The following is a 27,386-nucleotide window of genomic DNA, read 5'->3' as shown; positions in this document are numbered from 1 at the left end:
GTGTGTGTGTGTGTGTGTGTGTGTGTGTGTGTGGACATACATGTGTGTGTGTGTGTGTGCGTGTGTGAGTGCGTGTGTAGACGCTCTGGGAGGCGTGCATGGGGTTAATTGATATGGAGGTAAATGTACAGACGTTATGAGCACAAGATCTGAGAATGCAGGGTTGTAAAGGGAGTTGGACGTTGGGTAATTGTCGTAAATGCAGAAATCTGAAAAGGGGGGTTCCATCGTATTTCTTTCATCATGAAGAATCTATAGCTTTCATTATTGAACAGCATACGGCGGGCGAAGTGGCGCAGTGGTAAGACGTCGGACTCCTAATCGGGAGGTCGTGAGTTCGAATCCCGGTCACTGCCGCCTGGTGGGTTAAGAGTGGAGATTTTTCCGATCTCCCAGGTCAACTTATGTGCAGACCTGCTAGTGACTTAACCCCCTTCGTGTGTACACGCAAGCACAAGACCAAGTGCGCACAGAAAAGATCCTGTAATCCATGTCGGAGTTCAGTGGGTTATGGAAACACGAAAATACCCAGCATGCCTACCCAACGAAAGCGAAGTGAAGCTGACTATGCTCTCAGAGTATAGTGTGGGGAACCCAAATGGGCAAACGAGCTCACACGTCACCAGAATTTCTGAAACGCTGAAGAAGAACAGCATACCCGAAGCTATCACATATTTCCTGAAAATGTTCCATTTGTGGAAAACATTTCAGGCAGGGGAGGTGTTGGTGGTGAACTCTACAGACGTGGGATGGTCCCCTTACTTCCCCCTTATTGGCGGTCTGGTGACGGAGATTGGCGGACTCATCTCCCACGGTGCTGTGGTTGCTAGGGAGTATGGGATACCATGCATCGTCAACATTGCTGATGCCACAGTCAACATTCCAAATGGTAGTTGGTGTTCATTGTAGTATTTCACATTTTTTAAATGTTATTGTGTGTGTGTGTGTGTGTGTGTGTGTGTGTGTGTGTGTGTGTGTGTGTGTGTGTGTGTGCGTGTGTTCATGTGTGTGTGTGTGTGAGTGTTTGTGTGTGGGTGCGTTTGTTTTTGTTTTTTAAACACATGAAGCAAACAGAAAGCAGGATTTTTGTTAACACCAAATGAAGTAGAAACAGTGATGCACAGTGTAAAGAGTGATGCTATTTGAGTTACATATTTTGTATGATGGCTTGTTTCAGGAGCACAGGTTGAGGTGGATGGAAGAGCTGGAACTGTCAAGATTCTGTCTTGAAGAAAAGAAAGCGTTGCAGTCTGCAGCCTGTGGTTTCTCTCCTGTGTCAATTGTTGAAGACTATGGATTTATGCTTTTGTACCCCAGCTGCCTCAAGCCTGATATTTATTGGGCGAAGTCAACTTCGCAAAGTCTACTTAACGAAGCCTGCTGTAATAATTAAGCTTTGACACTGAATTTTCAGCAAAAAGTTAACTTCGCGCTCAATTAATAAGGACAGCCTTTATACTAAAATCTGGGATTCGGTTTAGCATACGGGTTCTCTCTCAGGTGTCATACAAGGTTTTACTGATATTCATGTCCCCAAGCTGCCTTCTGCCTTTGACAGCAAAGCTCATGATGCAAAGGACTGTTTTTTCTAATTCTGTTATGTTGATCTCAAATAGACGATTTTTTTAAATAACTCTGTTGGGTTTGTATATGGGTTGTGAAAGAGTGAATATATACCCTTGCTTTTCCTCTGACAATTAACTTCACACGTGCTCCTGTCCATGTGTTTCTGACACACCCCTCGCTAGTGATTGGCCCCTCCCATGTTTGTCCGAGTATAAAAAAAAGGGCATTTACTTTTTCAAAACCCATACAAACCCGACAAGAGTTATTTTCGGAATTCATCTGTTAGGTACTGGACCTTAAAGAACTTTTTCTTCTACTTCCATGTTTGTGGGGCTGCAAATCCCATGTACACTCATGGACACGATCGAGTCAGTTTTACATGTATGGCCGATTTTTCCCCCACCATTTATAGGCAACAATACTCCATTTTGGGGGATGCATGCTGGTTATTTTCTTATTTTTTTTGCACCCAGACACATGGATAACCTTTTTCATACATATTTAATTGGTCTTGCGCTTGCTTGCATACATGTAGGGGCAAGACACGAGCAAGGTTGGACGTACGTTTACCTGGGAGATTGGAAAAATCTTCCCACTAATCTACCTGTAGGCTGGGAACTATAATTTTGTTTTGGTGAGTATTGCAGACCTGTTTACCCATATGATTTTGCTGTCCATTTCTCATGGAAGCGTTTATGTACAATATAAGCAGTTGTGTATATGATGCACTTTACTTTGTATGTTACCAAAATTACATCAAAAAGAATATAGAGGAGACATCTTCAGATCTTTTTATTGTTATGACAAGTTTAAAAAACAAAGGATTACTGTACTCACCAATACAAAGACGACACAAGACGATTACGTCGTGCGCCACGTAATCGTCTTGTGTCGTCTTTGTATTGGTGAGTACAGTAATCCTTTGTTTTTTAACTTTGTTCATCTTACCACAGTCACTTCGTTGTTTAGGTTATGACAAGTATAACAATGTGTGAAGAAACAGGATATTATTTACTGCAGCTAATGATGTGTCCTGAATTGTTATAAGCACTATTGTGTGTAATGGGCATTTTCCTGTGTTTGAATTTGTTTCTGCATGTTTGTGTGTGGGCATACAGGCGAGTATTACCTGCGTACATTGGAACCCCCATTTTAATACCTCCCAATTTAAGACTCCCTCCTTTTTAAGACCCTGTTGTCTCAGATTTTCTGTACATAAGCCTCTGTAAATGTACTCCGATTTTAAGACCTTCTCCTTTTTAGGACCCGATTGTCTTAGATTTGTGTAGGCCTTAAAATCTGTATCTCCAGTGACCTGCAAACAACTCTGTTATTGAATGTAATTAAGTTGTTGATAAATTCATGCCCTATTTACTATCTGTTGTCAGAATAATTTTGATTTAAATAAGATTATTTCAGTTCACTTGCTTTGTTTACTTCCATAATGTTCCGGTTCAAAGTAATTTAATTTGTGTTCTTAATTCTTCTGTGTGAATTTGTTGTCAATTTAAAAAAAAATCCTTTCCTTTCACTTAATTAGTTAATAATTCTCTTTGCATGGGGCTATTGCATGGTCTGGGTGGCCGAGTGGTAACGCACTTGCGCTCGGAAGCGAGTTCGACCCTGGGTCAGGGCGTTAGCAATTTTCTCCCCCCTTTCCTAACCTAGGTGGTGGGTTCAAGTGCTAGTCTTTCGGATGAGACGAAAAACCGAGGTCCCTTCATGTACACTACATTGGGGTGTGCACGTTAAAGATCCCACGATTGACAAAAGGGTCTTTCCTGGCAAAATTGTATAGGCATAGATAAAAATGGCCACCAAAATACCCGTGTGACTTGGAATAATAGGCCGTGAAAAGTAGGATATGCGCCGACATGGCTGCGATCTGCTGGCCGATGTAAATGCGCGATGTATTGTGTAAAAAAAATTCCATCTCACACGGCATAAATAAATCCCTGCGCCTTGAATATGTGCGCGATATAAATTGCATAAAATAAAAAATTAAAATAAATCCCTGTGCTTAGAACTGTACCCACGGAATACGCGCGATATAAGCCTCATATTGATTGATTGCTGTGCATAAAACTGCCACCAACTCTCTTATTTTAGCATACAAGTATTTTTGCACAGCTTTATATTTGTATTGTATTATATTCGCTTGATTGTATCTGTAACTCTATATCCAGTGACAATGCTACGTTTGCTTTTCAGGGTGATTGCTGTTTAAGTTTGCGGTATATTGATCTATTTTACTGAAAGTGCTTTTTTTTAAATGATTTCTTGTTTTGTGAGATTTTACTATTTCTGTGACTACATTTTTTCTGAAAGAAGTATACATACGTTACTTATGATGCATCTGTTGAAGAGTAAGAAAGGTATGAAGGTGTGTGATTAAGTGAGACAATATACACCTTTATGCTGTGAACTGTAGTTTATGTGTCTATAGAAAGAGCATTAATTAACTGATTAAGTTTGAAGGAATGAAACATTGAAAATTGAAGGAGTGAAGATGATAGATGTGTCTTTGGCGCTGTGACCAAACAGTACTATTATTACCATACTATTGGCATGAATACATAGATTGTACCTGTAAATGCACTGTTAAGAGCATGCCTGCATGTATATGCACGGTGCATCAGGCTGTGATAGACTCGTTTTAAAAATGTGTTTTCTTTTGAAAAGAGTGCAGTGACCCGACATTGTACTTTTGTGACTGTACTATTGTGTAATATATTTGTATAACAGGTTTATTGTTTGCGATGACTATACTGGACAACAAGTCAGCAACGGTGTTTCTTTTTTTAATTTTAGTTCTAAGCGCGTTTGTATTATTTTTGTCAACATACACTCCGCCCTCTCTCTTTTTCTCTCTTGCTCACAAACACACACACACTTGCATATAAAGGGAGAATGTGTGTGTGAGAGAGAGAGAGAGAGAGAGAGAGAGAGAGAGAGAGAGAGAGAGAGAGAGAGAGAGAGAGAGAGAGAGAGAGAGAGAGAGAGAGAGAGAGAGAGAGAGAGAGAGAGAGAGAGAGAGAGAGAGAGAGAGAGAGAGAGAGAGAGAGAGAGAGAGAGAGAGAGAGAGAGAGAGAGAGAGAGAGAGAGAGAGAGAGAGAGAGAGAGAGAGAGAGAGAGAGAGAGAGACACGTATGGACACAAAACTACACGAACATTTGAATATCAATTTTTGAAATTATGCAAAGACACTGCATGAACACGTGCTTCAAGCATTAGCTGTCGGCATTATCTCTGACCGGATGAATTGCCACTCTTGGTAAAATGCTGACAATATTGATACCATTAATTCTGACATTATTTATTTCAGAAAAGAACCCATGTGTATAATCATAAAATAGAAGATAGCAACAGCTGTGTATATCTTTTTATCCTGCATACGTGAGAGAGATCACTTATTAGATAACAATATCGTTCAAACCACACATGTGTATATCATGTAAATGAGGTCATGTCAAGCAAGTCTGGCAGGGACCTGTTTTTTCACTCACACTGCCTATGAAGCCAAAGTCACCGAGACAAACGTCATTATGGAAAAACATTTGCGCTCGCTAATTCCCCTCAATTAATTTTTAGAACTAACACGTCACGCTACACCTTCCAGAGTGACGTTTCTTTGCTTTGACGTAAGAGATTGCAAGAGGCTTTGAGAGAGATCGAGGTTCCAAAAGGAGTGTCTTCAATTTGGCCGCCTCAACTGCGGGACGTTTTGAGTAAAATAATAGTAAGTTCAGTATGTAGGATAAACAGAATACTACATGGCTTGCTGTGTCGTACCCGATTTACACTCGTTGCTTTTTCAAATAGTGAACAGTTCGCTTTCGCTCGCAGTTCAATATTAAAAAAACCAACTCGTGTAAATCTGTACATGTTCCAAAAAGGTGCATCAAAGTCAAATACAATTTTGTTGTATTAAAATTAAATCATCTCACAAAGAAAATAGGCAGTGTGCATGTATATATCTCTCAGTCTGCTGCCTTTAGAATAACAAATAAATTAACAAGCTGAGCACCTGCAATCAAGCTAGTACACAACATTACTAGCTGACAGACCTGTCCCAAAAGTGAAGTAAAACAAAATTGATATAGGTGTACATTTCTCCCTAAAAGCAATCAGTAAAAATGATTAGGTGTTTAATATAAGAAAAAATATATGTTAATCTCATAAAACAGAAATATCAATCAAAGACGCAGCTCTTGTATTGAGCATGATCCCAACAAACAATAGTGATCCACACACCAGTGCATGCACGGTTCTAACATAAATAAGACTTAACCTTCATCCGTCCGGGTTATTGACTACACACGGAAGTCATCGTGGGGCTGTGCGGACCCATGCTTGTCATTTCCTTCTTCGGGAAACATGGGTCCATACGACCCCACGATGTTTGTAGTCTAAATATGACCTTTTTTACTTCTCGCTGAAATGTTAGGACATAAGAGATTTTTAGGTGCCTGAGGCATTCTTAAAAGCTCATTAAAAAATTCCAACTAGTTTAAGAGATATTTGCAATTAAACACCCTTCTGGGTCCTCACGGACCCACAACCACCGGCGAAGGTTAAATCTCTCTTTCAGCTTTATTCTCTGGACGCGCACCTTTTTGTTTCAAATTTCCTTACATTCTTATTTCAATAAATAAAAAGTGACTGACATCACAACAGCAAAGTACATGTACATGAGTAGTATCTTTGGAACAAATAAAAAGCGCCATGCACTTTCAGCAACAAAAAATGCTCACAAGCTGTAAAAGCAATTAACATTACAACAATCAAAAAAACAATCACAAAAATAAGTTTGGTGATATAATCAGCATCACACACATTTTTTCAGATTATAAATGGAGAAAATGATACGTTAGGAATGACACTCTGAACCCTCAACAGTTAACAGATTTAAAGGAATGAAACAACACGTTACATGACTCAAAACAACACTTTTCACAAATCAAACAACACTTTACATGAATCAAACAACACTAATTCACAGGAATCAAACTCAAAACACTGTACAGGAATTAAACAACATTCTTCAGGAATATAACAACACCACAGGAATAAAACAACACTTTCCAGGAATAAAACAACACTTTCCAGGAATAAAACAACACATACTTTACAGGAATCAAACAACACTTTACATGAATCAAACAACACTACAGGAATAAAACAACACTTTCCAGGAATAAAACAACACTACAGGAATAAAGCAACACATACTTTACAGGGATCATACTTTACAGGAATCAAACAACACTTTACAGAAGTTATTTAAACAACACTTTGCGGAAATCAAACAACACTTTACAGGAATAAAACAGAATGCGTTACAAAAGAAGAACGTACTGCAAGCATGCATACCATGCATGAGATACATTGATGGACTGATGCACAGTGTATTAATTCTCATGCATAAATTGCGATCCCTTTTGGTATTTCAGTGATCATCATATGAACTGGTTCTTTGGTTGTTGCTCGATTCAATAGCTAAGTACTGCTCTGGACAATGTCTTTATAGCATGGGCTGTGCATGGCTCCTTGCAGTAGTATCTGTACCTTGTGCTTTTATGTGCCTCTTATCTTAATAAACTGTGGTGCAGTGGACCCTCTCGCAGTGGGCCAAACTGAACTGATATTCAGGATTTGTCTTATCACACTGTGCGTGCGTACAGGTGTCTGTCTGTATATCTATCTAATATAGGCCATACTTGATTGTCTTTTACTCAGGAAGAGGGATTTAATTTAACCTTTATGTGTGGCCTTTTTTACCTGGAGTACAATTTCGTTCTTGCATATGCCCTCCCTTGCCAAGTACATGTATTAATTTCCAGCACTTGCATTAGATATACTACACATGCTCTTTTACAGTGAAAATATTAATCTGTTAGTCAAGTGAGGTTGTAAATAAGCCATCAAACTATGCCCAGTAACAAAATCTCAGACGAATTAGCTTTAAACTCAAATGGAAGCAAATCTCAATGCTTTAGGCAAATTTCACTGCTTGGAAAGACGTTGTTTCCACAATGATTCACAGAGGAAAGGACAAGATCCCAGCCAAACAGCCTTTATCTCTGCATGAGCGCTGAAGTTTTGCTCCTTTCATTTCCCTTTCCTCTGGGATTACCCTGCATTGGGCTCTGAAGGACGGTTCGATCTCTCTCATACTGCGGTTCAATCCCTCTCACACCGCTAAGTCTTAATTTGGTTTAGCTGCTTGGTTGGCAAGAGTCCTGCAACATATATACAACAGTGTGTTATTTCTAATGTAACATTTCCTCTAAGGTCTGTGTATAAAAATCACGTCACTGAAAGTCTTTCTAGTTGTAACATATTATACTCTTTTGCATTGTACTCCAAACTAGATCCAGCCCTTGTAAGCTGCACCTCATTCAAATGAAACCAATGGGTGTACAGTCGAACATTATACTACCTACATTAAAGACTCTCTTACATTTTAAGGTTTTCTGTTCATTACTTTTACCTCCATGTTAAGACTACTGTACCTTGTTTTAAGACCTGATTTTCTCAGATTGTATTAAATCTTGAAAGTTTTTTTTGTTTTTGTTTGTTTGTTTGTTTGCTTAACGCCCAGCCGACCACGAAGGGGCGGTGCTGCTTTGACATAGAACGTGCGCCACACACAAGACAAAAGTCGCAGCACAGGCTTCGTGTCTCACCCAGTCACATTATTCTGACACCGGACCAACCAGTCCTAGCACTAACCCCATAATGCCAGACGCCAGGCGGAGCAGCCACTAGATTGCCAATTTTAAAGTCTTAGGTATGACCCGGCCGGGCTTCGAACCCACGACCTCCCGATCACGGGGCGGACGCCTTACCACTAGGCCAACCGTGCCGGTTTGAAAGGGGGGTGCTAGCTACTGTGCATGGATTAAAATTCTGATAGTCTACCTAGCTGCTTATTAAAGTTGATCTCTTGCTATCTAAAAGTGATTGCTTATACTAAAGACAGCTCAGGTGGATTCCGTATTTCATTCATAATCATCAAAAGTGACCATGGATGCTAATCTACATTACATTTTCATTATGAAATGCATACACAATGGTCCACTCATTGTCATTAATAATAAGGTACATATTTGGCCAACCACATAATATGTTCTGTGACTCTCTCTTTGTGGATTCAAACGAGACATGCTCAAAATGATGAACCTTACTTGGGAATGTTGAAGAATTTGAATCCTTTTTCTCCAATTTTGCTCTTGCACCAGTTCTGGAAACCCTCTTGCAGCATCTTCAGACTGTCCAAGTCCCGCTTTGGGTTGTCCGTCAGGCGAAAAAACACTCGCACCAACTGCTCCTTGAAAACAACTTGTGGCAAGAATGAAGACACCTACAGAACACAGAACCAAGAATTTCATTTTGACTATAACTATTACAGAGAGAAGTTGTTGAACATTGATTACAGATCTATGTAAAGCACTGTCCACTGATGGCCTACTTATATGCTGTGAGTACTGGTATTCAAGGAGTAGGGTATATTATACTTCTAAGGTGCCAGACTTTCATTAAATCCAGCATCGTTTTTGATTTTAAACACCAGGAACTCTCAAGATAAATGTGTATAATCCTTGTTCATGAGTTCTGGGGCTTTCCTCTTCAGATTGATTGATTCTGGTCAAATCCAAAAACACATTTATATATATTGATTCTGGTCAGTTAATGTTTTATGAATTCTGACCAAAAAAATTGAAGCTGAAATCAACAATTTAGATATCTATACATGTACATTCCATTTCATTACTTCATTCTAAAAACTGCATAGCAGCAGACATCATTTTTAGGCCTAATTAACCTATGTAAACCAAAGACTGCCTACACAGTACAGTGGAACCCCCCTTTTAAGACCTTCGAAAATCTGAGAAAATCAGGTCTTAAAAAGGAGGGAGTCTTAAAATAGGGTTATGAACAGGAAGTCTGAGAAAACTGGGTCTTAAAAGGGAGGGAGTCTTAAATTGGGGGGTCTTAAAAGGGGGTTCCACAGTACAAACATGACCAAACTTAATATCAACACCATGCAACTACATGTACTGGAACGGTTCACACCTCTGCAGGGCGGACATGCACAGCCTTGGTTTTGTCATGCTTGGAGAAAAAGAGTAGATGGTCAACGGGGTTCTGGTCCCCTTTTCCAAAGTCCAGCTTGACCACCTGTTGTGCAGAAAGAAATTGTGAGTCATCAAAAAATCCAAACAAAACGAAGCATTGTACATGTTATTTTATGACTACGTCAACACGTGCGCACAGAACAAAACAGTAACAATCTAAACCTGCCAAACAACAGAACTGATAGACAAGTTCATGTCAATGGAAATTGTAATAGCAACTTTGATCTTTACATTTGGATGTGCATGTGCACTGATGCTGTTTTTTTCTTGTGCAAGCTAGCTCATCAAGATGAGGTAAAAAGGTATCTATTTCCTGTGTTTCTAAGGGCTAATGTATTAAAGAAAACAATATACTGCATGTAAAACACAGACAACAAAACAACCACCAAACAAACAAATGAAGCCTATATACACATTCAAATAACAAAAAACAAAACAAAAAATATAACAGAAACACGTCAAAAAAGGGACGAGATAGTTTAAAAACAAAATCCTATCTTACTTACCTGAACAACAAATTTGGAATCAGGATACTGTTCAGTCAAAGACTTGCCACCATTAATTCTCCGTACCTCTTCATTGATTCCGTCCTCCTAAGCACAAAAGAGATGAAAGATTAAGGAACTATTTGAAAAGACTGAAATTGTAAGCACTTGACGGTCACCTGATTGCACAAATCTCAAATTCAAAAGTACACAACCATGCATGGAGTGCCAGCAAAACACAAGCATGTAATTCCCGATACAGTCGAACCTGTCTAAAGAGACTACCCAAGGGAATTAGACAGGTGGTCTTCTTAGACAGGTTCGCCATTTGGCAAACTCCCATCTTCCCAGAAACACTAGAACGTAGTGTCACACACACACACACACACACACACACACACACACACACACACACACACACACACAAACCTCCTGCTGCACAGAAACACTTTTCATGTGTGTAAGTCACTCACAAAGCCACTCAACAGCCACAGCCACACACACACACATACACACACATACAGTTGTTGCTCCACTGCTTTCTTGCTCAGCCATGCGGATGGTCGGGTGATGACGTAAGATAAAAACCGCTTTGCACTCGTCACAGACGAGCGATTGTAATTAGCGGTCAAGACGCCCAGGGGCTTACGTGTGGCCGGGATGTTTTCTTTGGGAAAGTGAGGCGGTTGACTGTCAAGCCTCAATGAGATCAGGTCAGACCATAAAACTGGCATGGACAATACTTGATCTCATGTTCTGCCCTGTAATGTGAAGTGGGTTTGTTTTGGAAAAGACGTCAGGTGGTCTCCCACGACAGGTTGAAACCGTGTTTTGGGACTGAAATTGGGTGGTCTTTGGTCTCGACAGGCAGGTGGTCTCTTTACACAGGTCATTTATATAGTAAACCCTTGGGGATACTTTTGGGTGGTCTCCTTAGACAGGTTCGACTGTATTGTATAGAAAATCCCAACTCACATATCCCCCACCCCCCTCCTCCCACCCAACACAAGACACCTTCAGAGATTTTCTGTTTGCTTGTTTGTGGGCTGGCTGATTTGTTTGTTTGATTGTTTTGCATGAGTCAACAAGAGAGAACAAAAATGCGAAAACCAACTCAAATTGTTCAACTTACAACCATCTTTTCATCAAAGGTGTCACTGTCTTTGCTGGGCATGCTCTCTCCGACACACTTGTACAGTTTGCGCCGCTCAACATCACGAAGAAGCTTTTTTGCAACTTCTAAGTTGGGATTATCTGTCAACAAGATGTGGGAAACAACGTTGTCCGTCAGGTTCATGTAGGCGTCGATATTCTTTTCGTCGACACACTCTGACATCTTGCACAATTTTCTGCAAAGAATACATTGCCAGTCATTTGGTAGAAAACAAAAGGGATATGCGGAAAAGGACTTACACATACATGCATGCACCCAGGATGCACGCACGCACGCACGCAGGTATATGCACAAACACACACCCACACACACACACGCCACCATGTTTATGCACATAGACAGGGAAACACAGGCACAAACACATCTGCATGCACTAATTCACGCAGATATCCAATCTCAGAAATCTGCACGTCTTAAGACTCGATCTTGTTGGAAAAACTAATTGACTATTAGTTTGGCTAGTTTTTGCAGTTTAAAAACAGAACATATAGTTTGCCAAATTTTGTCTGTACATGCATTATCTTGACATGAATAAAGATCTTGCACAGTTCTACCAACTACATTGATCCATCTGCAAGAACAATAAACTTAAATGCTCATTACTAAATTCAAACAATTTTGTGAAAATTTCAATTTTTCTTTTGGGCTCAGTTTCAGTAGAGAGATGTGTCAAAGAAAATGCAACAATTAATGTGTAACCCTACACAGTATTTAGAGGGTTATATATTCAATGTACTCAACCATTTATCCCTTTTTTACTGAACAAGAAGAGCAAACGCTCGATCGAGTCACTTTCGCAGTTCTGAATATTATATGAGGCATCAGATGGACAGGAAGAAATTGCTATTCACAACACAATGAGTCACGTTCACATAAAATTTGAGCCCGGTCACTTTTATAGTTTCCGAGAAAAGCCCAACGTTAAGTTGTGTGTTGCCGAACAGAAAAGGCTAGTTATCTCCCTTGTTTTTCTGATAACGTTCGTAAAAGGCTACAGATGTAAATACTTTGATGTAAAGAATAATCCTACAAAGTTTCAATCACATCCGATGAACTTTGTCAAAGATATAAAATGTCTAATTTTTCCTTTGACGCTGACCTGTGACCTTGAAAAAGGTCAAAGGTCAACGAAACCATCGTTAAAGTGTAGAGGTCATTGGAGGTCACGACTAAACAAAATATGAGCCCGATCGCTTTGATAGTTTCCGAGAAAAGTCCAACATTAAGGTGGTGTCTACGGACGGCCGGCCGGCCGGCCGGCCAGACGGCCGGACAGACTAACACTGACCGATTACATAGTCACTTTTTCTCAAGTGACTCAAAAATGCTTGCAGGGAGTGTACTCTTCCTTTGATAATCACTAACCCATTGTCTCCTGGAATCGTGATATGATCGTTGGCTGCAATTATTGCATCGATCAACCTGTAAAATACAAATCATGCAAAATCATTCCTAACAGGACCAGCACAATGCTATGTCTGTATTGAAAGGCAGCTTGCGGGACAAGAAGTTTGAAGTTCATTAAGGTTAATGCCTGCTGGCTCAAACTAGAAATGCAGTCCCGTATCAACAACTGTGGTTTTATTGTTAGAATTAATCTCAGAGATAAAATGTCTGGGTAATGTAGCAGAAGATGAAGATCGAAAGATGCACATTAGGTGAGATAACTTAATGACATGTAAGGCAATAGAGGTAAGGAACTTTTTTTTTTTCTTCTTCTTCTTCTTCTTCTTCGTCTACCTTTGTTGGCTGCAACTTCCAAATACATGTACACTCAAAAGGAACTACAAATTAAGACACGAAGAAAGTTGGTAATTTGACAAACTTACCCATTGTAATTACCTCAATTTTAAATCCGTCATTTATATTATTTTTGTGCCTGGATATTTGTCCTAAATAGCTGACAACATGAGAATATTATCCATTGACACAATCACTATTTGAAATCAGAAATGAATAACCCTGAGAATTTTCTGAGAAATAACATTGTCGGGTTTGTATGCCGGGTTGTCAAAGAGCTGTTTCTCTTGAAAACATTGAGGCAATCTTTCCCACATGGGCGGGGATATAGCTCAGCTGGTAGCGTGCTGGATTTGTATTCAGTTGGCCGCTGTCAGCGTGAGTTCGATCCCAGGTTCGGCGGAAATTTATTTCACAGAGTCAACTTTGTGTGCAGACTCTCTTCAGTGTCCGAACCTCCCCCCGTGTACACTACATTGGGTGTGCACGTTAAAGATCCCACGATTGACAAAAGGGTCTTTCCTGGCAAAATTGCTTAGGCACAGTTAATAATTGTCTACCTATACCCGTGTGACTTGGAATAATAGGCCATGAAAGGTAAATATGCGCCGAAATGGCTGCAATCTACTGGCCGTATAAAATTTCATCTCACACGGCATCACTGCAGAGCGCCTAGAACTGTACCCACGGAATATGCGCGATATAAGACTTATTGATTGATTATAGGCCAATCATTAGCAAGCGGCATGTCGACCAAACATGGCCCCCATGCACATGTGGAGACATGCCGCTCGCTAGTAATTGGCCTATAATGTCATGTGGGAAAGATTGTCTCAATGTTTTCAGAAGAAACATACTCTTTGACAACCCGCCATACAAATTACCCGACAAAGTTATTTCTCAGCGTTGTTAAGCATAGTCAATACTTTCACCAAAATGAACACAACCCATAAAAACCTGACAGAATCTCTTGGAACCACACAAATGACACCCCTCGCCAGTATAATTGGCCTATAATGTCAAGAGGAAAAGCTTTCCTCAATGTTTCTAAGAGAAACAATTCTTTCACACCCCATACAAACCCGACAGAATGATCTCTTGGAACCACACAAATGAACTCACATGACGCCTATGACATAAGCAGACTTGTGTTGATAGGCCTTGAGGTGCAGAGAATGGCGAGTGTGGAACATCTGGTACACATCCAATGCTTCCTGAAATGTCATCAATATTGTCTGCTTATAGTTGACAAAAAACAAAAAGAATGTTTTTTTATTTCAAGGGATATTCCTCACAGATCAACAACTTCTGATTAGTACAGGACAATGAATGTTGACTTAACTTAATATGGTATGAAATGACACCCAGAGTGTCAAAAGAAGTGTGGTTCAAAACTCTCACAAGCCCAAATCTCTATGTCTTTTGAAACTATTCTAGCTTGTTCAAGAATAGGGGCGGGGACATACCCTAGCTCAGTCTGTTACATGTCTTGCTCTGATAAACACGAGTGTGTTGCTATAGGCGAGGGATTGATCCCTGGGTTCGGCGCGGGATATATTTCCCAGATTCACATTTGTGCTCGACTCTTCCCTGTGTTTGGACATCCCTGTGTGCATGTCTGCACCCGATAATAAAGTAATGAAAATGAAAATTAAAAAAATTAAATCCCAAGCTAACAGCAACACTGAGACAATTCAAGCACCCCCCCCCCCGCCCCTCTCCCCCTGAACTATATAGCCCTAAGTATACCTTTTCCCGCACACAGATCTGCAGACCTTCTTCTTCCACATGAATGACTCGAGCAAACTTCATGAAGCGTGTGTGGTCGAAGCTGCTGAAGATGCCAAGCTGAAGGCAGTCACGCCTGAAGTAGTCCCACTTGTCCACATCCACACCGTTACGCTTGTTGGCCACGATCTGAAACAATTAAATAATTGTTTAATTTTCTTGTTTGCCCTTCTCCTTGGGGGTTGCTTGGTTGGTTCTAGATCTGGATCTGGTCAGGGTACGTTGCAGGAGCCAGTATTGGCTATCGTTGCAACGGAAACTGTGAGAGCGCAGCGCCTATTTAAAACTTACCTCTATTTATGGGCATAGTGATGTTAAACGTTTTTGCCCCACTTTCTTATTATTGTTTATTGTCTCTTCATCAGTTGATGCTACTTGAGACTGATGCAATCTCCTTTGGGGGTAATAAAATGATACTGTGTAAATGCATGTATTAAAGTACAGTTAAAAAGCCTTGGAAAATGAGGTACATGATATGAGCTTGTGACAATCATCTTTTTTAGAGGATGAAAGTCGCTTGTTCATTCCATAGGCATATGCTTGTTAATCTCTCAGGTGCGAGAAGATTGATTCTACATAACTCTCACTTACTATTGTTCGGGGTTTCATTTACTAGTGCGCCCTGCGCCAATTGGCTTATTAAATCTGAAAATGTCCCATCACAATTCCCTCTAGTGCGTTAAAGGGCGCATTGAGATTACGTACCACTACGCCACCAAATGTACACTTTACATCGAATCAAACACACACACACACACACACACACACACACACACACACACACACACACACACACACACACACACACACACACACACACACACACACACACACATACAGAGATAACAAGATATAGCGGCTAATTCTCAGATGGCACCATTTTGCATCTTTGGTCAAAACGCGTACAGGCCTCTTTGGCGCTAATCTTGCCTTCGACTATATGTCCCATCAGAATTTGGTTGAGTGGGACAAATGTCCCATTGCCTTTTTCTCCCAGGCTAAACCCTGATTGTTGGTGTCTATATTAAGAGCACTTATGTCCTTTTGTTGTAAAAGTATGGTACGTACTGTACTTTAAATGCATCACTTAAAAACGTTTGTGTGTGGATGTGTCTTGTCATCACAGCATGGCTGCTTTTGTTAATCATTGTAAAACAACAAAATCACGTTTTTTCAAACTCTGGCATGGTAGTTACTCACTGATTTGAAAATATTTGCATGCATTGTAATGCCTTTATGTGGTTAATTAAACATGACAATTAGCCCTTCATTTGTCTTCATTAAAAGTAGCTCTTATATGAAGTACATTTGTTTTGATGGATAAGAAACAATGCAAACAAAGGTGTTCATCTTAGTATCTTGATTCAGATGCAAAACTACCTGCCTAACTCTGAGTGATAAGTTCTGTGTGAAATATAGAAATGCAGTCCCAACATTTCTCAATACAGGTGAATTCAAAGGAATATCGATCTCTCCCACACACGCACGCACGCCTGCACGCACGGCACGACACGACACGACACCACACAAACACACACACACACACACAAAAGCAACTTGAGTAGAAAAATTGAATATAATACGAAAAAAATCCCACCTCGTACAGGAAGGGCTTTTCTTTACCATAGCCGCAATCCTGCAAGATAGATTGCATCCTTGATAAAAATGCACACACTTTTGAAGTCATTGAGAAGTGGAGTTAAGGTAAAAAAAATAAAAAAAATAGAAAAAACTAATATTAAGTTTTTAAACAAATTTTGGAGCTAGACTTTTGAACATTTAATGATTTATACAATCATTCTTTTTAAAAAATAGTCTGTCTGCAGCAAGAACAATATTCAAAAAGCAAACATGTGTAAACTTTTGGAACCCCAAATAGGACTTAGCAACATAGAATGTACCATTATATATTCTGCAGTTCTTCTAAATTGATCAATTGGATCATTCACTGTTATAAATTGGGAATTAAATGTTATATAAATAATTATGTGTTATACCATTTACCTGAACTAACAATTAAGTAACATTTAATTTATAAATACCCCTCCTCTGGGGTGCTTTCCAAGGATGAGGTCCTTCATAAATGTTATTTCTCCGTCGTGGAAGTCCCACTTGCGGAATTTCTCTTTCAGCTCATTTGCCTCTTGTTCAACCATGTAGTTGAACATGTTCACCGAGGCTTCTTCGTGCTAGAAAAGAATATGAATTTTTGGCTCACGTAAGTGTAGCCTATGCGTTGGTAAACTTTGTCTGTCTGTGCATGCGTGCGTGCGTGCGTGCGTGCGTATGTATGTATGTGGTAGAAACTTTAACATTTGAAGACGTCATATTACATTGACGTCACATTATGACGTAAGAGGGTTAGACGTCACGCGAAGGAATTACTGAAAGTCTCGGTGATTGTTATTTTGAGCGGGCCGAGACTAGTTGGCAGTCGCGTCCCTGTAAGTAGGCTACATGCAGACAGACAGATCTAGATCTAGTGTCTCGCTTTCTTGCACAGTTTCACCTATGCTCTTTCTGTGTGTGTGTGTGTGTGTGTGTGTGTGTGTGTGTGTGTGTGTGTGTGTGTGTGTGTGTGTGTGTGTGTGCGTGTGCGTGAGCGTGTGCGTGTGTGTGTGTGTGTGTGTGTGACGGAGTGATTGAGTTTGTGGTACTGTTTGTCGATTTCTTACGTGAGCCTTGAAGGCTTCGCCTCTTGTTATTTCTGGGGGGTGGAAGTTGGTAAAAGAGTGAAAAGATAGGAAGAGAATAAAAAAAAAAGTAAAAAAATAAAAACGCCAGGAGAAAGAAAACAGTTAGTATAAGTGAACATGTAATTACTTATTCAAAACACTTCAATGATCTTTGGAGCTAAAGCTAGTCAAAAAGGAATGCATGAGTTTAAGCTATTTAAGGTAAAAGCCTTACAAAAATCTGCGTTAGGAAGGTTTGCAAGAGCATACAATGTACCAGGAGACTTCAGAAATCAAAATTTAGCACAAACAGCTCTCTAAAAGGAAACCTACTGGTGTCTTACAGCCCTTGAAAGTGTTGAGCCAAAAATAGCTCAGTGCTCAAGTTAGACAAGTCTGCTGAGCAGCTGATGTGAAAAGGGGGACAGTACTGCATCACCTGCATACAAGAAAGACAAGATGACTTAATTAGCTGAGAAGAAGAATAGGAGGAGGGAGACTAGCCAGCCAGTCAGCCAGCTATAGACAAACAGAAACAAATACTCACCGTCCACTTTGGCTTCGATTTATCCCTTGTAGCTGGTACAAACCGATGCTCAAACAGATGTGAAAAAGGACCATGTCCAAGGTCATGGCAGAGCCCAGCAATCTGGACACACAGAATGTCCTTCCAAGTGATGTCCAGTTCTGGCTGTCTTGTTCTCAGGTCAAACACCAGTTCTCCTGCCAGATGGCCCACGCTGTGTAGAACATATAGCAATGCTTTTGTTGATAAATATAATTCACAGAGTTTTAGATCCAGGTAAAACATGAAGTGATAACTAATTATTGAAAGTGATTCAACAGTTATTTCTGGTTCATTTCTATAGATCTATATTGTGGAGACAAAAAGAAAGAAATGACGACAAACATAATAATTAAAAGTAATTGTACAATAAAAGGCATGCAATGAAAGGCATGCAATGAAAGGAGGAATTAATCCGAAAGAAAAAAAAAGGGAAAGAAAAAATTAACAAAACAGAAAAGATAAGCGGATAGACATAAAGACAGACATAAAAACAAACAAAACAAAAAATACAGGCACATTTTTTTAGTATGGGCATGGCATAAAGGTGGAGGAAACAAAAAACAGCTATCAACATGAAAGCCCCTCCACCACCCACCCACCCTGCCACACCCACCCAGCCACACCCCCCCCCCCCCCCCTCCAAAACAAAAGGGTTGAATGTATCATTTTTGTTCTCATACAAAAACTGTTCGTCTTGATCACTTTTGCATATAGAACTGTTAATTAGTAGCTGAACTCCTCAAGCCCGCCTCCCCATTTAGGACCCTTACATTTATCGAATTGTCTGTTCATCACGTCTGCAAACTTGCCTTCATTTCAAAGCTCCGTCTTTTGTCAAAATCAGATTCTTCAGATGTTGGACGTTAACTTGAACAAACAAATAACAAAAACAAACAAAAAATAGACTAAAAATTGAGAAAAAAAAGGGGGGGGGGCAGGGGTTGTCAGTAGGTGGGTTACTGCCTACGCTTCTTACCCTAGACTGTGTTCAAAGCGGTTGTGTGCAGCCCCTGGATACACGGAGTAGGTGGCACCGAGCTGCTTGAGGTTACGCAGTCGCTGGAACTGTGGCGTGTCGATGATGGCCACACACAGTGGGTGGAACTCCATGTGACCGTGCACAGGGTCGTTGAACACCTGTACACAAACAAACAAGTGGAACTAATACACACACACACACACACACACACACACACACACACACACACACACACACTCCGTTGTTGCTTAACTTTGGAGCTTGTGTTTATTAACAAATCCATACCTGCTGGTAAAGACCACCTGCATTGTAGGGACAATGTCGGCTGGTATCAAGGGTGTATGGTTATTCCAATGACAATTATCCACTCCTGTACATTTGTGTATAGTCATCCTTAAACAACAATAGAATGACCAGTACATGGAGTCACAAATAGTTAACCAATTACGTGTCCAAGTAATCAAAGCTGATGCTAGGTAATCTACATTTTATACACTCGGTCTTACCTTCGAGCCATCCGGATGAAACTTGTCTTCAATTGAGGTTTCTACAAATCTAGGCTGGCTGCTTTCCGTCCGCGGCTGTTTGGCAGGACTTTCTTTGGTAGGACTTTTGGCATTGGTTGACCTTTTCCTGGTTGAACTTGGCTTGTTTGACATCGTATTTTTCTACGTACGCCTGGTCAGTAAAGAATACAAAACAATACATGTACCATGAGTAAAATCTTATGTTGGACGGTTCAAGGCACAGTCCTTCCCATGCAAACGATTCTACCTGCAATCTTAGAGCTAGGCTGGCTTTTACATGGGATTAAGCTATCCCCCCCACTTAGTTTAAACAATTTTATTCAGCAAAATTACATACAAAAAAGCCGCATACAATCAATTAATAAATGGAGCACAACAAGCGAAGCTTATAAACGTGCTCTTAAAAGCAATATGATATTTGGTTTGGCGGACGATACGGGGAACTGTAGAAGGGAAAACGAAGGAGAAAAAATGGACAAGCAAAATACATATGCAAAAGCAACAACATCAAGACAGTTTAAGACTAACAACATACAATTTAACACACACACCCACACACACACACACACACACACACACACACACACACACACACACACTCACTCACACACACACACCGTACACACACATACACACACACACACACACACACACACACACACACACACACACACACACACACATACACACACGTCGTCCGCATTAGAAATGCATTCTAAATTGGATAATAATGTTGAACAAACATATCACGTAGAGTCATTAGACATGTACATAGGGTAAATTAATAATTATCCAAACCATTTGCTGGATGCAATGAACCTGTACAACTTGAACAAATACCAAAAATCAACAACTTGGTTGCTTTCTGAGCAGATGGGGAATTTTTTATGAATTGATTTGTTAAAAAAATCATTTATTCAGGGTCCGTTCAAACATTATTTCATCAAAGAATTTCCAAGAATAAATATTTCTGAGAATCCGTCGACATAAGTGCAACCGATAACTTGTCAGAGTCAGTACTAAAAATGTATAATCGCAGTATCCCAGTTTACTGCGCCCCAGCTAAGAAAATGAGAACAAATAAAATTCACTTGAAACGCCTGAAAGAAGTGTATGAATAGAACGTGCACCAGTATTATTTTACAAACCGAGCAAGTTTACACAAGCATTCACAAAGGGGAAAAACACGTTTTGAACGGGCGCACAATATCACACATAATTATATTTGGAGTGTTCCTGTACAGTACACATCTTTCACAGTACTTCTTCTTCTTCTTCTGCGTTCGTGGGCTGAAACTCCCATGTACACTCGTGTTTTTTGCACGAGTGGAATTTTACGTGTATGACCGTTTTTTACCCCGCCATTTAGGCAGCCATACGCCGTTTTCGGAGGAAGCATGCTGGGTATTTTCGTGTTTCTATAACCCACCGAACTCTGACATGGATTACAGGATCTTTTTCGTGCGCACTTGGTCTTGTGCTTGCGTGTACACATGGGGGTGTTCGGACACCGAGGAGAGTCTGCACACAAAGTTGACTCTGAGAAATAAATCTCTCGCCGAACGTGGGGACGAACTCACGCTGACAGTGGCCAACTGGATACAAATCCAGCGCGCTACCGACTGAGCTACATCCCCGGCCCCGCCCTTTCACAGTACGATAGATAGAAGACTGAGTCTCTCTCTCTCTCTGTCTCTCTCTCTTTCTCTCTCTCTCTCTCTCTGTCTCTCTCTCTTGTCTTGTCTTGTCTTGTCTTGTCCTGTCTTGTGTCTCTGGGGGCACAAATACAGAGGCACGCAATCAGAACACCATTGACACCCTCTCCCATAAATATCGTGCACCTTGACATACGACGGGGAGCGAGAGTGTGAATCAACAACAGGGGGGATGATGATGATGATGGAACTTTATTTTTCAAGGATAGAGGTTTAAGGCGACGCCTTTTCTTACAAACGGTCCTTACTTCTAATACAAATGTCTAATAAATGATAAACAAGTAAAGCAACACGACAAATAAACAAATTAAACGAACGACCCAGCAAACAATCGACAAGTAAGCAAACAAGCAAATAAACACAAACAACAAAATGACAAAGTAAGCAACATACAAGAGAGGAGAGGGAGGTAGAGAGAGAGGGGGGGGGGGGGGGAGAGAGGGAGAGAAAGAGGGAGGTAGAGAGAGAGGGGGAGAGGGAGAGACAGAAAATTGAATTGAATTGAACGTTATTTAACAAGGATTAAGATTTAAGGCTACGCCTTTTCTTACAATCTGTCCTTGGGACGCATAGACACACAATTATATAATTAAAAAATTAAAAATTAAAAAGGTAAAACGTTAACCAACAAAAGGAGGTCGGAAAACTTCAGCGAGACAGAGGGAGAGAGGGGAGGGAGAGGGGGAGAGAGGGAGGGAGAGAGAGAGGGAGGGAATGAGGAATTAAGTGATCATGAGAGAGGGGAAGGGATGTAAGAGGGAGATGGAGAGAGCTAAGGAGGGAGATGGAGAGAGCTAAGGAGGGAGATGGAGAGAGCTAAGGAGGGAGATGGAGAGAGCTAAGGAGGGAGATGGAGAGACTGAGCTAAGGAGGGAGATGGAGAGACTGAGCTAAGGAGGGAGATGGAGAGAGCTAAGGAGGGAGATGGAGAGAGCTAAGGAGGGAGATGGAGAGAGCTAAGGAGGGAGATGGAGAGAGCTAAGGAGGGAGATGGAGAGAGCTAATTTAAGGAGGGAGAAAGAGAACGAGAGAAAAAAAAGAGAGGACGAGAGTGACAAATAAAATGAGGGAACTGAACTGAACTTTATTTTGCAAGGATTAAGAGAGAGAGAGAGAGAGAGAGAGAGAGAGAGAGAGAGAGAGAGAGAGAGAGAGAGAGAGAGAGAGAGAGAGAGAGAGAGAGAGAGAGAGAGAGAGAGAGAGAGAGAGAGAGGGTGAATTAAGGTAAGGGGAGAGGGAAATGAATAAGGGTGGAGAGACGGAGGGAGGGGAGAGAAGGGAAGGAGATGGAGGAAGGGAGAAAGGGGGGAGGGAGAGAGAGGAGGAGAGGGAATTGGAGGGCGGGGGGGGGGGGGGGGGGGCGGGAGAGATCGAGAGAGAGGAAACGATTAGAGCGTACACGTATGAGCTTACCGGGGTCCGTCAAGTTTCGCAATGCCGAACGGCTCTCTGTAACCTCATTAATTTTGATTTGAGTCGGCAACCTTGAATGCGACAAACAATGGAATCGATCTATGCTGACTTCCCCTTGTTTGCACACAGAGCAACATGCAGGTAGCAGCATGATTTGTGCAGTGACAAACATAATAATTATTATAACGAACAAAGTGTGGCGGGACAAAAGCTCAATATATGCACGATTCAATCCTGTCAACTCAAAATAGCGTAGCTTCTTATAAATATATATAAGAGAAGTGCCGGTGTAACACGAAATTTTTACTCCACGTAAAATTTACTCCGGAGTAAATATTTCGTACGAAATTCTTACTCCGAGTACACTTTTCGTACGAGAAAAGAACTCCCCAAGGCACAAAAAAATTACTCCCTCCACGAAATTTTTACTCCCCATTTTTTTTACTTCCAGTAAAAATCTCGTACGCAAAAATGGGATGCGGGCGAAGGGATAATGCCAATAAGTGATCTCGCGCACACGAATGTCGCACTACCCTCCTTCCACCCCTTCCACCACCAAGACTAACAGGGGACAAGGGAGTAAAAATGTCGTACACCTGGCATGGGAAGTTAAATTGCTTGTGTTGGGGTGAAGTAATTTATTCGTTATTTATTCGTCAGGGGAGTAACATTTTTGAACGAAATGTTTACTCGGAACTCACCTGTCTTGGGGAGTAATTTTCTCGTGTAATGGGGGAGTGCTTTTTTCGTAAAGGGAGTAACTTTTTCGTACGAAATGTTTACTCCGGAGTAAAAATCTCGTGGGAGTAATTTTCTCGTGTTACACCGGCCCTTAAAATGAGGAACGTCGAGGGTCTGTGGAGAGAGCTTCTTCTTATAAAATTATAATGCAAAAGTGACCGGACGATTTAGAAGTAACGCAAACATAATTCAGCAATCATTACTTGTGCAGACTTAGTTTGTTGTTGTTGAATAAAATAAAACTTGAAAAACACGGCCCCGTAACTTGACTCAGTGACGTCACAGTGTTCATATACGCGGGACGGACACTCAAATACAGTGCTTTTTGTCATAGTTAGTTAGTTAGCTGTTGCTTTTCGGGTCCAGCGGACCATAATAGGCCAAATCAGGACGCCGCTTTTTGTCATGGAACCCCTCAAAATTGACGCAAAAATTTCCCCTTTCTGACCGCTCATGCGATTGACACCCGCATCAGTAGAAATGACATAACACAAGAAATACGCAAGATAGCGAAACAAAACATCATTGTCACCTCTGCATAGATCAATTGATTTGCGGCCTTCTCTTCGTATGTAAAAGTTGCTAAGTTGTGCGAATTCTAAATGTCCGTCGATTTTTACATTGGTACATGTACCGTACATTTTTGTCAGGTCGATTTGGGGGGTATCCTACTTTTGGCGGTGGTCACGTGACCCCTGTGAAAGAAATCTCCGAAAAGTGTGCAAGATAGCCAAGTGGAGGGCCTTATTATAGAAGGAATAGACACGGGGGAAAGAAAAAAAAAAATGAGTGCAATAATGTTTTTGCTGAGTTTATTTATCTTTGACTTTTAAAAAAAAAACAATGTAAGAGAGAGTACCCTATATTAATATTAGAACAGAAAAGAACAAGAAAAGAAAATAGAACACATCATATCTTCCTTTTACGCTCGATGACGAAAGAACCCCTAGGGGGGGGGGGGGGGGGCGTATTCATATGACATACTATACTTGTAAACGTGCGATCGCAGGTTTAAGGACATCTTCCAACGGATCGAGCCAACGCGGATTTAGAGCGGCTAGACGGCTGTTTCCTTGTGTCGATTAACGGCCGAGCACGTATGCTTACATCAGTGGTGGTTCTCATGCGGTGTGCTTGTGGCTGTACGTTCAACCCTCAACAAGTAATCATGTTTGAGACTGAGAGACACTTGGATGCATTTACAATGTTTCCATTCGATATTGGCCGACAAAATTAAGTTAAGGGTCAATGGAAGGACTCGACTGAATTGTTTTGCAGGTGTAATCTGTTCTGACATTATTTTTATATATTTAATTTTCAGAGCTTGTTTTTAATCCAAATATAACATATTTATATGTTTTTGGAAATCAGAAAATGATGGAGACTAAGATGAACGTAAATTTGGATCGTTTTATAAATTTATTTTTTATTTTTTTACAATTTTCAGATTTTTAATGACCAAAGTCATTAATTAATTTTTAAGCCACCAAGCTGAAATGCAATACTGAAGTCCGGGCTTCGTCGAAGATTACTTGACCAAAATTTCAACCAATTTGGTTGAAAAATGAGGGCGTGACAGTGCCGCCTCAACTTTCACGAAAAGCCGGATATGACGTCATCAAAGACATTTATCCAAAAAATGAAAAAAACGTTCGGGGATTTCATACCCAGGAACTCTCATGTCAAATTTCATAAAGATCGGTCCAGTAGTTTAGTCTGAATCGCTCTACACACACACACACACACACACACACACACACACACACACACACACACACACACACACACACACACACAGACAGACACACACACGCACATACACCACGACCCTCGTCTCGATTCCCCCCTCTACGTTAAAACATTTAGTCAAAACTTGACTAAATGTAAAAAGAAGTCTGAAACCAACCGAACTGCTGTATATTTTAAGCTAACAAGCGGCTCGGTATGTCGACTCATGATACACAGACAGACAGACCCAGACCCAGACACAAACCCAGACTCGGACACACACACACACACACACACACACACACACACACACACACACCGGCATTAACACATGTAGCCTTATACCGTGACTCAGTGACGCGCGCCGCACACACAAACTTTGTTAAACTTGAAAATGCATACAAATAAGGCCGACTAGATGTTTATCACTCACCGTTGATACGAGAGCCAGCGTACATACATCCACTGTTTGTTATTGGTTTTTGCCTCTCTTTTCTGAGAAATGCCAGTCCTAACAGCACACACGCCAGTCATGAGTTGATCGCTCAACACCTAGCAACCAGCAGCGTCGCACGGACAGACAGAGTTAAACGAGGAAATTTTGTAGGCGAATCTATACATACATTTGGTGCACGGCGGAACCGTGCAGTTTATTCAGTAGTCTCAACAGACCGGTCGAGTCAACACTGATTTGTGGAAAAAGACCACACGAAATGGCAATCGAGCAAACAAAGACTTGAAAACGATAAGGAACAAACTTGCAAAACTTGTAGGCTAATACTAAAGGCTCTTTTTTTTCCAAGCGCCTGTTTTCACGCCACCGGGAAATCTGATGATAAAGCTCACACTGACTGATTTCGACAAGCACCCTCAGACCCTAACTTACTGCGTGTCAATGTTTTCCTTTCGTTTTGTTCCCCTCAAGTTTTTCTTCAGTAATTAAGTCAGTCTAATGCGTGTACGTGACTCCGGCGCCGGCTGGCAGATATGTTATAAATGACAAATGATCAATATCTGCTTCTCAGTTCAGGTACGGAGGCTTCGGCTAATTAAGTTCGTGCAGAACAAATCAAGAAATTAAAATCACAATGAGCTACCTCAGTACTGCTGGTGCCAAATTGAGGACGTTTCAGCGTTTGGCAGTGGAAGCCTCAACTGACACCACGGTACGTTTAATTAACACTGACGGACACCCAGTCTGAAACCAATCATTACTCCCCTGACGAATAAATAACGAATAAATTACTCCACCGTAACACGAGCAATTTGCGGCCCACGCAGGTGTACGCAACATTTACTCCCCTGTCCCCTGTTAGTCCTCAGTGTTGGTGGAAGGGTCGGAGGGAGGGGTAGCGCGACATTGGCGTTTGAGCGAGATCACAATTGGCATTATCCCTTCGCCCGCATCCCATTTTCGCGTACAAGATTTTTTTTACTGGAATTAAACATTTGGGGAGTTAACATTTCGTGGAGGGAGTAATTTTTTCGTTCCTTGGGAAGTTCTTTTCTCGTACGCGACAGGTGTACTCGGAGTAAACATTTCGTACGAAATTTTTACTCCGGAGTCAATTTTTCGTGGACTAAAAATTTCGTGTAACACCGGCGCTGCATTCTGGCACAAAAGTCGTCTAAGAAAACGGGACTAAAGACCCACGTACCTGCCTTCCAAAACCTGTCCTTACGTCTTTTATTGACGGGACGTTCCTACCAGAAACAGACAGTAAGGCACAAAAACGTTTCAAGGCTGGAAAGGTGTCCTCGATCCTCTCATATTGCTGACTTTCAGTTTGTTTGAGACTGGCTTGTCAAAACACACACTGCGCTGTCAGGTCATAGACTATTTTGGTCTATGGTCAGGTATATCACCACAAACCCACCTCTGCAGGGTCAAGGTCGCTTTATATATATACGATACACGATCTGCAACCGATGCAGTTGAAATAATAATTATGTACGTATGGCCATATCGGTGAGATAAAACTGTACAAGTCGGCAGCTAACAAAACACTTCTGTGTGTCCGGGCTGTGTTGGCGGCAGCAGTCGACTGCTCAGAACAGCGATTGTACGGCATTGCGCATTCTGCTTGCAACAGGCGCATGGAAATGTTTATTCTGTTAACTTATCGTTCGATCAGGACTGTCACAA

The 27,386-nt window shown here is 41.0% G+C and overlaps 2 protein-coding genes across 5 annotated transcripts in view; one reads left to right on the top strand and one right to left on the bottom strand.

Moving 5' to 3' along the window:
- LOC138964524 (rifampicin phosphotransferase-like) overlaps positions 1 to 4,349 on the top strand; it is a 43,268-nt gene extending 38,919 nt beyond the window's left edge. Inside the window, exons 40-42 of one of the 2 annotated variants that reach the window (XR_011455130.1) lie at positions 712 to 889; positions 1,178 to 2,363; positions 2,536 to 4,349. Coding sequence is in view for 1 of the 2 variants with exons in the window: in XM_070336512.1 (XP_070192613.1) it covers positions 712 to 889; positions 1,178 to 1,230 (231 nt within the window). In the remaining variant the exon portion in view is untranslated. Of the gene's footprint in view, positions 1 to 711; positions 890 to 1,177 lie in introns of both variants that reach the window. The other variant, XM_070336512.1, reaches the window with a different exon arrangement.
- Positions 4,350 to 4,866: 517 nt separating this feature from the next.
- LOC138964506 (deoxynucleoside triphosphate triphosphohydrolase SAMHD1-like) lies at positions 4,867 to 27,296 on the bottom strand. 3 transcript variants are annotated; one of them, XM_070336484.1, is made up of 14 exons: positions 26,899 to 27,296; positions 19,623 to 19,794; positions 19,114 to 19,274; positions 18,117 to 18,309; positions 16,937 to 17,083; positions 16,492 to 16,530; positions 14,856 to 15,023; positions 14,229 to 14,320; positions 12,732 to 12,788; positions 11,325 to 11,541; positions 10,214 to 10,300; positions 9,646 to 9,750; positions 8,757 to 8,932; positions 4,867 to 7,808 (listed from the first exon to the last, which is right to left on the bottom strand). In XM_070336484.1, exons 2-14 carry the CDS (start codon positions 19,773 to 19,775, stop codon positions 7,775 to 7,777), a joined length of 1,629 nt encoding a protein of 542 aa, XP_070192585.1. In that variant the 5' UTR covers positions 19,776 to 19,794; positions 26,899 to 27,296; the 3' UTR covers positions 4,867 to 7,774. The 3 variants fall into 3 exon arrangements, with proteins under 3 accessions (XP_070192585.1, XP_070192592.1, XP_070192600.1); XM_070336491.1 differs by lacking the exon at positions 26,899 to 27,296 and adding an exon at positions 25,674 to 25,827; XM_070336499.1 differs by lacking the exon at positions 16,937 to 17,083.
- Positions 27,297 to 27,386: the final 90 nt, after the last annotated feature.

The sequence above is a fragment of the Littorina saxatilis genome, linkage group LG1 (assembly GCF_037325665.1).
Source record: "Littorina saxatilis isolate snail1 linkage group LG1, US_GU_Lsax_2.0, whole genome shotgun sequence".
Taxonomy (NCBI): domain Eukaryota; kingdom Metazoa; phylum Mollusca; class Gastropoda; order Littorinimorpha; family Littorinidae; genus Littorina; species Littorina saxatilis.
This window is presented reverse-complemented; position numbering and strand designations above follow the sequence as displayed.

Bases quoted from the DNA above. Each gene is read 5' to 3' on its own strand.
- LOC138964506 (XM_070336484.1), bottom strand. From the start codon at position 19,775: ATGTCAAACAAGCCAAGTTCAACCAGGAAAAGGTCAACCAATGCCAAA. The intron at 19,275-19,622 runs GTAAGACCGAGT...GTTTGTGTACAG, and splicing joins TTCATCCGGATGGCTCGAAG to GTGTTCAACGACCCTGTGCA. The intron at 8,933-9,645 runs GTGTGAACCGTT...TGTGTTCTGTAG, and splicing joins TGCATGTCCGCCCTGCAGAG to GTGTCTTCATTCTTGCCACA.